Source organism: Falco cherrug, chromosome 2 (genome assembly GCF_023634085.1).
Source record: "Falco cherrug isolate bFalChe1 chromosome 2, bFalChe1.pri, whole genome shotgun sequence".
NCBI classification, from domain to species: Eukaryota; Metazoa; Chordata; class Aves; order Falconiformes; family Falconidae; genus Falco; species Falco cherrug.
This window is the reverse complement of record NC_073698.1, coordinates 29664477-29674900: the sequence shown is the minus strand read 5'-3', so window position 1 is coordinate 29674900 and position 10424 is coordinate 29664477. Positions and strand designations below refer to the sequence as shown.

Below are 10424 nucleotides of genomic sequence, written 5' to 3'. Positions count from 1 at the left end.
AGTTCCCTCTGAACATCAGGAAACACTTTTTCACTGTGAGGGTGATTTAGGCACTGGCACAGGTTGCCAGAGTTTGTGGAGTCTCCATCTTTGGAGATATTCAAAAGCTGTCTGGACGTGGTCCTGGGCAACTGGCTGTAGGTGGCCCTGATGACCTTCGGAGGTCCCTTCCCACCTCAACCATTCTGTGAATCAAAATCCACTTAGAGTCTGTATCTACCACATGGCTTAGGGGGGGGGAGTGTGTGTGGAATATCTTATTTAATATAAAATACTAGGGCTACTAACAAATTAGCAAATGCTACATGTGTCTGTCCTTGCTGTTCCTAACAGGGTTTGGGTAACAACAACCAAAATTATTTTGTAGCATGTAGGAAACAGGTCTGCCATGTGTGGTTTTATAGGGGATATTTTCAATTAGGATTCACTAGACTTTGTTTCTATATGTGACAATAGTATGCAACAGTAGCAACAAACTATCCTTTTTTCAAGATGGATTCATGTGCGAAGTCCCTTCAGCATTTACCTTTTGTGTAATACTGAGGAAGAAACAGATTTTTTTTTCTCTTCAAAATTGCATATGAAATTTGGCAGGAAGTCTTTGCTCCTCAGAAGAAAGAAGTGGTCCCTAGTCTGACAGAACCTGAAGTTCTGGAATTTGCTTGAAATTAATTCTCTGTGGTCACATGTGGCTTTCCATTGCATTCATTTTTTCATTGCATTCTCCTAGTTTGGGGGATTTTCCCTTGTGACCAGTTTTTGGTCGTCTCTGAAACTTTGTTTGCTGCAGGACAACATTGTGCTGCTAAGAACAGAAAGAGGTTGAGTTCAGAGCATTGAAACTGGTGCCACGTGGGGACATTGAACTCCAAACAATGAAAACAAGTGTATAGTCTTTGCAAAGAAGAGATGCTGAAAGAGAATGTTACCAGCATACAAAAAAAGCCAGCAGTATAGAAATGAATGTCCATCAGAACTGTACAAAGCCAAACCTTCCCTGTCCCAGCACTGTAAGCTGACAGCAGATCCAGAAGCCATGAGGAATGTCAAGCTGTTCTAGTGATGGGGTGGTAGATGGAGTCTATGAAGGTCTGGCTTCAATGTCTTGTTCTTTGGGTTAATTGTCCGATAGCATTTATCTATCTCAAGTAGTGCTGTGAGAAATGCATTAAATTCTTAAACACTTTGACATTAAAATGGTGGGGAAGAGATACATCGCAATTGAGATGGTGCAGATAAGGTGTCAGGCCTTATGAAGACAGAGGTTTTGCCTCTCTCTGGTTACTTGTTCCCTAGACATTAAATAATCTGAATTTATAAAGGATTTATCACCTTTGTACTTTCCAGGCTTCTTCACACAATTTTTTCATCCCTGTTCACTGAATTCAGCACCTTTGCAGATACTAACCAAATACAAACATTTTATATCGGGTCAGGGTGTCCTTTAGACGTGAAAATTACCCATCATTAACACCTCTGCTTCGTCCTCTCCCAAGAACATTCTGTAGGGCTGCCATCATCAAGTAATCAAGAAAGTTTCAGAAAAAAATGAATACATGAACTTGCTTGATTCATCTTTGTCATTACCACTAGTTTCAGGTGTGGTTTGGTTTTCCGAAGGCTGAACACTGCTTCTGACACTCTGCTTGGCGAGTTAAGTTGACCATACCAACCAATATCTTGCAGGCTTCGTTGTACTTAGAATAGAGGGATTTTACATGGAAAGATCTTACTGGCTTTTGTTCAGGTCTGTGTTTTCTAGGAATAGTACTCAGCAATTTGACCATCTTTTCTGCTAATTATATTGTAATGCTTTCCAGTTCTGTTCCATTATGTAAATAAGTGTCTCCAACTGTAACTGAGTGAATTGTGCTAGTTTAACCCCACTAAATTAATTTCTATCAGCTTCTGGCTATTACTTTTTCCTTCTCGATGTGTGTGTTGATTTGTAAAGAGGAATTTCAGTTATGGGGTTTTAACTGGACCCATTCACCTACCTGTTCTGTGAGTTGTCATAAAACTGACTGTTACATGGGCAAGCAGCATCCTCCTTTTGCCACAATGAATTCCTGCTCTGACCGCCCGGCAGTGGGAGAGCAGCCAAAGGAAGCCGGGTGTTTGGGCAGTCAAGGAATTGCACAATTTCCTGCGTTGCCCCAAGGCTCCCTGTGGATTGCAGAGTCTCAGCTGGAAAATAAAGGGAGCTCAGGGAGATGATTTTTAGCCATCAAGGAAACCACCACTTCCTGGGAGCTCCCCCCCTGCCCCCCCGCCCCTGCCCCGTGAAGTTTGCACCAGTGTAGGTTTTACCATTCTGCCTTGGTTCTGACAATGCCTTTATCCATGAATAACACCGGCACTGCTGGCACGGCAAAGGTTTGAGTTGTTTCTCATGGCAGCAGGCTGAAAACCCGGCCTGCTGAAGACCTTTGGCCAGCCTGACGCTGTGTCTCTTTGTAAGGCTGTGCATTAGCTTTTGTCTTGAGAGAGAACAAGTTTCCGTCACAGGAATACATCTTTTTTTCCTACCGTTTATCTGATGGCTCCCTCTAGAGAGAGGAACATAAATACTGACCTACTTCACAAATTGAAGTTCTTTGATTTGGTTGCTTTACTCCCCAAAGTGTTTTTGTTACACTTGCTGCCCATCAGACTCCCAGCCTCTACAATGCCTTCTTTCTCTCATTGCCTAGATCAGTGCTGTTAGGATGACTGCAGGAACAGAGTTTTCAAGTCAACTTATTTGCATTTCAAAATTATCTCCTGTCATCAGTCACCGGGTCTGCCCAAATGCACCCAGAATTACCTCTCAGCAAAACAAAAGACGTAAGCCTTAGGGTGGGCAAACAGGGAAATATTCTCCTGGCTCAGCTCAGAGATCTGAAGCTTCCTGCTGCCATCCAAGTGATAACAGCTTCTTTAAAAAGACAGTGGGTGGATGCTGACCAGCACTAATTTTAGATAAGTAGGATCTGGTGTCATGAGAAGGGGTGCTTTATTTTTCCAGGGTGTGTGAGACAGCAATACACACAGGGAGTAGAAGAAGGGCATGGGCAAAAGGGATTGAAAGATTGAACTGGTTTATAGCTACCCTTTTCCACTGGAGTCAATGACTACCAGGTTGTTCTCTGAAATAATAGAATGAATCATAGAACAGGTTGGGTTGGAAGGGACCTTAAAGATCAACTAGTTCCAGCCCCCCTGCCGTGGGCAGGGACACCTTCCACCAGACCAGGTTGCTCAGAGCCCCATCCAGCCTGGCCTTGAGCACTGCCAGGGATGGGGCAGCCACAGCTGCTCTGGGCAGCCTGTGCCAGTGCCTCACCACCCTCACAGGAAGAAATTCTTCACTAATATCTAGTCTAAATCTACCCTCTTTTAATTTAAAACCCTTACCCCTTGTCCTATTGCTACAAGCCCTAAAAAGCTTGTCCCCATCTTTCTCATAAGCCCCTTTTAAGTATTGAAAGTACTGAATGCGTGTTCACTCTGCTCACTTGAGTTAAACATTGGTTAATGAAAACTAGTACTGCTGCTACTGCTGTGGCTTTAAAAAATGCTCTGGCATTCCAAAAATACAATTAGTAATTGAATTGAAAATTGAGATGTCTGGCTGAAGACTGTGTCCCACCAAATAAATTGTTTACATTGTGTTTTTCAGCACTGACTTAAGGCTGTCTACGCTGAAGTCTATAGCAAAACTCCCCTCTTTGAGGCCAGGCAGGGCATGTTCAAACAGCCCACCTGAGTCTTGTTGAACAGGAAGGGGCGTCCCTGCCTGCAACTTGTTCCCAGGGAGTGGAACAGTGTAAGCCGGGGGGAGAGTCAGGACAGCACAGAAGCTGGAGAGTGTTGGTATTTACAAGCAATTGGTATTTACAGTTTACTTCAAAATAATGAGGTATATGTGGGAATGCCCTGCTATTCAGAGGCAGGCAACAGACAATTGTATATACCTTTAATCAATCGCAAGTTGTTTTATTTTGTTTTTTTTACGAAGAGTAAACACAGCCCAGAAATGGAACTTGGGAGAAGAGGAAAGGCAGTTGACAAAATTGCCTGCTTTCTATTACACTGACCTCCTAACATTTTCACCCAAGACTGAGAAACGTTTCAGCAGCCCCTGCATCACTGCAGCCAGTGCCCACTGCACTGTTGCTGGGCCCTGTCTTTCCCTCAGGCCGTGGGGACATGACTTTATATGTGGTCTGTGACGCTACATGCCTCTTTCTTTGTGCAAAATCCCCAAGAGCAAAAACCTTCCAACTAGGTGACTTCAAAAAATGAAGAAAAATGCAAAAGCCTTCAGAATGTGAATAATTAAACAACTGAGGTCAGAGTCATATAAGCCTGAAAGCTGACACAAGTGTTGGGCTGAGTATGGAAAGTGAGGGGCAGCAAGAACAGCTGCTGTGCGTGTTGCTTGGCTCCTAGACACCAGATGTGTACTGAAGTCCTCAGTATGCACTGCTGAGCAAGAACTTGTGCCACCTTCTATTTCTGGTCATCTGTCACTAAACGCCATTGTTCTCTTGCCCCTAAAATTTCATAGGTGGCACTAAAAGAACGTGCTTACATGCAGGTACAAGTCATTCTAAACTGCATTAACACAAAGCACCTCACTGGCTTTACAGCTACATGCTGCGTTTGCTCTTGTGGGAAATAAATTTCTTGCTGAAATAAAGCATCATTGGGACCGCAATACCAAAGTGTGGGAGGTTCTGGGTTTTGTTTCTAGTTGCTGTTCTGTGTTTTAATTATTTTTAAATCACAAGTGCTCTTAAACCATAGTATCTGGCTCTTTTACACTGTGACCAAACTTTGATTAAAGCAGTTTTCATACCTTTGACTCTGTTTTTAAGCTGTGACTAAAAAGATAATAGCCTATTCAAATACATCAATATAGAATGTGGACTAAAATGTTTTATATATATAATGTGTGCACTATTGGTTATTTTTATGAACTATTTAAATACCAGTCATTAAACTTCTCTTCTATACTGCAGAGCTGAGAAGCAACTTGACTTAAATAATAATGCAAATGTTTTTATTAGTCCTTGGGGCTACTGGATTGAGAAGTGTAGTTACTATATATGCTTCCAGCCACATTCTTGTTTTCAGCAACTGTATTTAACAGTTTGAACCATACGAAATGTTAACACCGGACTTCTAGGAAATAAACATCTGTCCAAGCCTTGCTGTTGTTTTCTTTTACTGCAGCGTGAGGAGTTAAGTTTCTAAAATGAAGCAATCATTGGAATGCTGATCCAGCCTCTTCAGGAAGAGCTGTGACAGCCGACTTGTCTCAGCACTGCTTATCATGGGAAAACTTATTTCAGGGCCTCTCTGACAGTAAAGCCGCTATTTCCAAGGAGACTGATAATAGGCTGGAAAAAAAAGTTTTTTTCTAAACTGATGCTTAATAGTATGTCTTTGTATAATGAGTAAATGCTGCCAGCCAGCAGGATAACTTTGGGGAAACTAAAATATGTAAAGCAGACGTAACAGTTCTCTTCTGCCCATCAGCAGGGCCTTTAGCTACCAGTCACTGCAGAGGGCTCAAGAATGCCTGTGTTACGTTTGTGTCTAAGGTCTGCAGCCTTGTGTAAAACAACAGTGCAGCTTGGTGGGTTCTGTATGCAGTTTGCTAGCAAACACACTCAGTTCAGGAGAAAACGTGTTATCACTATTTTTGTTGATAGCCTTGGCTTTGCAGTAAACATGAAATATGTAACACAAAATAAATCCCGCCTGAATGTCTTGGTCTGAGCTGACTGTCTTCACCATCAGTAGAAAGATGCACGAATGTAGGTGTTGTTTCTTAAACTAGATCCAGTAAATTACTGTGAAAAAGCCAGTTTTCTCTCTACTGATTTAATAAGAATCCCAATGAGTAATTCAAATGTCCACAGGTCAGGTAAGACAAATCCCATCTTCTGTGTCTGGAAAGCAACAGCTCCAAACAAAATACAGCCCTCCTGTCAGGAGGTGGACTCCTCTAGAACCTGTGCCCCACACTGTTCCCTTCTTCCTCTTAATCCATTCAGAATGATAAAGCAATTCCCTTTGGCCTTTCACAGAAGTGGTCAGCACATACAGCTTAGTATGTTACTTCGTTTCATGCCTGGAATCATGGAGCCATTTCTCCACTGGATCCAGCCATGCCTGGGTGTGGGATATGTTGAAACATCCTACTTCATGGGGTCTTGACATAAATGGGATAATATTCAGCCTGGCTTCATAATGTGGAAAGCATTTGGCAGCGTTCCTAAATTCTTTCTGTTTAAACATGAGGAAGCAGATCACTTCTGCATACCAGCATTGATTTATAAAACTGAAGGCCGTGAGGAGTCCTTCCATTTAAATTTAGCAGGCAATACAAGAGTTCCTGCCTTCCCAGTTACAAGTTAGAGCCCAGTCACCCCCACACAGTGAAGGAAGCCACCAACCTGTGAACAGAGTGGTTAAACATTGTTTAAAACATCTACTACTACTTTCGTGAAGTCCTTCACAAGGGCTACTGAAGGTACACTCCTCTATTTCTCTGTGGTGTTTTAAATGATTACGGGTAACTTCAGAAAGCCTTAGAGTTTATTTTAATGCCTTCCAATTTTTCTTCCAAATCAAAGAACACAACCTTACTGTGTCTTGACACAGCATATGCATATTCACAATGGGAGAGAATCTCCACAGCAGAAGAAAAAATGGCACAGACACCGCTCTCCCCCATGATGTGAAAACCTGAACCTAATTTATTTTAGGCCTATGACATCCTGCTTCCCCTCTGCGCTACAGTACTGTTACTGTGTGAGCTTTACTGTATCAGCAGTGACACTAAGTTCCTGAAGAAGTAGATTTAAACTTCTGGGAGAGCTCTTCCAGCACCTCCATTAGCTTCTCCTCATCCTCAGGTGGACTGTGGGTGCTTGCCAGGGGTAAGTGCGTAGCGACTGGTTGCCTGTCTGGAAGACCAAAACAACAACAAAAAATCCTTATGGTGACACTTAACTACCTCTTCTGGAGATTTTTCTGCAAGGCCTTATAGGGCCAAAACATACCTGATGGTCTGCAAGCCATGAAATGTACCTTCTAGGTATCTGTAAACAATGTTAGTTAAGTATATCTTCTAAACCAGAAATGAAACTAATTTCATTTGTCTCCTGGAACTAAAATGATTGTCCTTTAGACAAACATGACTTAGACTGGGGAGCAAGACCTCATTTGCAGCTAAGGGCAGTATAGATGAAGGAAGGACTGGCTGCGGTGTTACACATGCTCTGTCACTAGTCCAACTCCTGTAGACAAAGGCCAAGAAGTTGAGATTGCTGTTGCAGGCAGAGGATGCTTTGGCAGCAAGTTTTTCCTTGCCTCCTAGGTAAAGTTTCTGGTGCTACACAAATTCTCCAGCTGGGACTTTGTAGTCTGGATTATTTTCAATCTTAAAATACTTACTTTCATCCTTAAAAATAACAGCTAAATTCTAAATGCTAAAGAACTTCAGCTAATTGCTCAATTGCCTGAAGTAACATGTATCCAATAGAAAGATGTGTGACCAAATTTGCTCCATTTGATGCTTTGCTTGGTTTTCCAAATCTCATACTCCTCAGTCTGTGTAAATATAGCTGTATCACCATCCACTCAAAGGGATTTTTCTCTGAAAAACCTGGTATCTAGAGCCCGGGAACATTAGAACAGTGCTCTCAGATGTCTATGAAACAACAGTCAGAGCACTCGTGCAGCACTGTTAGTCTATTAAATAAGCCCAACTTCTGCAGTAGCCAGCTGAGACTAAAAGAACAAGCGGTTGCAACATTGGGCAGCAGATTTCTCTGAAAACAGATCGGGCTTCCCAGGGGAGCAAAGCTGTTTGCTCTCTTAAGAGTAAATGTTGTAACTGGCAGCACAAGCCATGAAACCTCTGCTCATGGAAAACTGAGGAGAGGGAAACACTCAGAGGAATGTTCCCTTCTCTGTCACACAGAATATAAACTGCTTCCTACCTGCTTCCAGTAGCTCGTGCTAAAGTTTGGGAGCTATGTGTGAAAGCCAAGTTCAGAATCACAGAGAAGATGCTTCTAGTCTTTGGAAAGCAGAACTCTGTCAAACATTTTTTATTTATTTTGGCAGATGCAGAGAATTCTGGTTGTACGAGTCATGTTCTCACTTCCTTTTTTTCTTCCTCAGGAAAAAAAAATTGCTGGCTTTGGTTTGCACTTAAAGGGAACAGAATAAAAGAATGGAGGAAATGGAGGGAAGGTGTGACTGATTCAGGAAATGGCTGTCAAGGACCAGAAGAGCAGACTCTGTGGTAAAGTGCTCCTGCTCACAAAGTCCTTTACTGAGCCTGAAGGCAGCCCATAGTAAGCTGTGGCTTCCAAAGGGCAGTAGGAGAGAGAAATAACTGACTTCCTCACTCTTTGAGAAGCACAGGACATAGGCACAGGACTTCTCTTGCAGCCTCAAGAGCAGTCATGCCAAGGCCAAAGCTCTCAAGAGTCAATAGCTATAGCTGAAGAGCCAAGGCACGTTCCCTGTTTACTGAAGCTGGGGGTAGACAAAGACCAAAAGCAAGAGCCTGGTGGAATTATGACCTAGAGAGACAGCAACTGAGCAGGAGCATTAGGACCAGAAGAAGGTGATAGAAGTTTGAAAAAGGCAAAGCCTGGTTCTACAAAGAAGACTGACTAGCTGGGATGTGGGTTTTCTGCATGCACCGCATGATGACATGAAAGAGGTCTGGTTAAATATCTGTCAAACAACACTGTGACTACCTGGGAGGGGGCAGATGGGACAAAGTCAAACCAACTCTGGAACCAGGGTCTGAGCTTCCTGCATGCTCCGCCTAGAAATTCAGTGAATCAGGATTTGAGTGCCACATCCAACAAAAGTACTGGGCTTCTGTAAGCAATTAACCCGCGCTTTCTTTTCTCCTTCTGGACTGACCTGCGTGACCATTAAGACATCTATGCCTACAGCTGCTTCTACTAAGATGTCTGTCATCTGCCTGGGAGAAAAGAAAGGCTCTGCCCTATTTTTTCCATTCCCTAAGCTTAGAGTGCCAGAAATGCCACTGTGCTCAAGTCCCTGCCCAGGACCGGAGAAAGGGGGAACTGGCAGTTTTAACTAGCATGAAACAGTAGGAAGAAGAGCCTGTCAAAGCAAAGCCAACCCCCAGTGCTCTGTGAGAAGGATGCTAGTTTCCCAGCATCATAAAAGATGCTGTTTGACTGCTGTGATTCACTTTACCTTGGCACAGACCTGTGTACAGCCATTTTCATTTAAAAAATCCCAACCCTCCCTAAAGAAATGCTTTAAGTCTCTATCAGCTACTTCAGAGGACAAAACCAGGAACATAACACAGCTGTTCTCTGGTTACACAATGCTCACTTAAACCTTTAGTCTTGGAACGATTTGAAGAAATGCTTTATCCTTTGAACAATGGTTGGCTGGTTGACCTTTCATCACCTTCCAACAGGGATCCTACAGTTCAGGCAGCTTAGGGATCTCCGCTGCTTCGCAATGTAAAACAATGCCAACTTACCTTGGAAGAATAAGCCACTCGGTAACTTTGTTGCTTCAGATGCTACTGCCAACCATACAACAGTATCAGCTCCCTGGGCCTCTGTGCGCAGGGTATTCTTCATCTTCTGGTAGAAATCTGGCATTGATGATCTCACAGCTAGAAGAAATAACACCAGAATGGTGGTATGCCATGCAAGACTTTTGATTTTTTTTATTTTTTTTTTTAAAGCAGCTTAAAATTGAAATTGTGAATGTAGGAGAAAGAGAAGGCATCTCAGGAGTTTATGAAAGAAAAAAAGTATTTCCCCATAGCTAGGGCTACAATGACTTGTGGTGGAATAGTGCTAAACTGCCAGATGATCCACCAGTTGTTTGTTTGGGTCAAATTGCAGGGATAAAACTAGCAGGAGCTGAGAATAAGATCAGTGAGAGGTTTCTGAGCCTATTCCATTCTAAACTGCAAAGATGTAAGACGTGGGAGAAACAGAAATACCAAAAAAACGAGTATTCTAACAGGATTTTTAGCCCATATTTCCTCAACAGTTTTAGGAAACCAGTTGCAGCATTATATTTAAAACCTGTATGGTGAACAGTACCTAAACCAACTACATAATTCATGTTTAAACCCTGGTTTCTTTTTATTTTGTCCAACAGGTGATGATTGAAAGCCCATCCCCTGAGCTGTTTATTTTTGGAGGTTGGAGAGTCCTTGAACTTTAAGGTGGAATACCTTTACGGTTCATTAGGTTTGAAATTCACAGAGGATCTGATCTGCAAAAATAAATATATTTCAAAGAAAGATAAATACTAGGTTATTTAGTTGGAAAGGGCAGTTTTCAAGTATAAAGTAGACAGGGAAAATATTTCTGCCATCAGAAGCAAATCTGGGGAACTGCATCCCT

The 10424-nt window shown here is 42.5% G+C and overlaps 1 protein-coding gene across 3 annotated transcripts in view; it reads right to left on the bottom strand.

Annotated features, from left to right (window-relative positions):
- Positions 1–6573: 6573 nt before the first annotated feature.
- DHRS12 (dehydrogenase/reductase 12) overlaps positions 6574–10424 on the bottom strand; it is a 28244-nt gene continuing 24393 nt past the window's right edge. For 2 of the 3 annotated variants that reach the window (XM_055701476.1, XM_055701478.1), the window contains 2 exons: positions 9542–9679; positions 6574–6962 (listed from right to left, as the gene is read on the bottom strand). In XM_055701476.1, coding sequence (XP_055557451.1) covers positions 6835–6962; positions 9542–9679 — 266 coding nt within the window. In that variant the 3' untranslated portion in view covers positions 6574–6834. Of the gene's footprint in view, positions 6963–9541; positions 9680–10424 lie in introns of those variants that run through there. The other variant, XM_055701477.1, reaches the window with a different exon arrangement.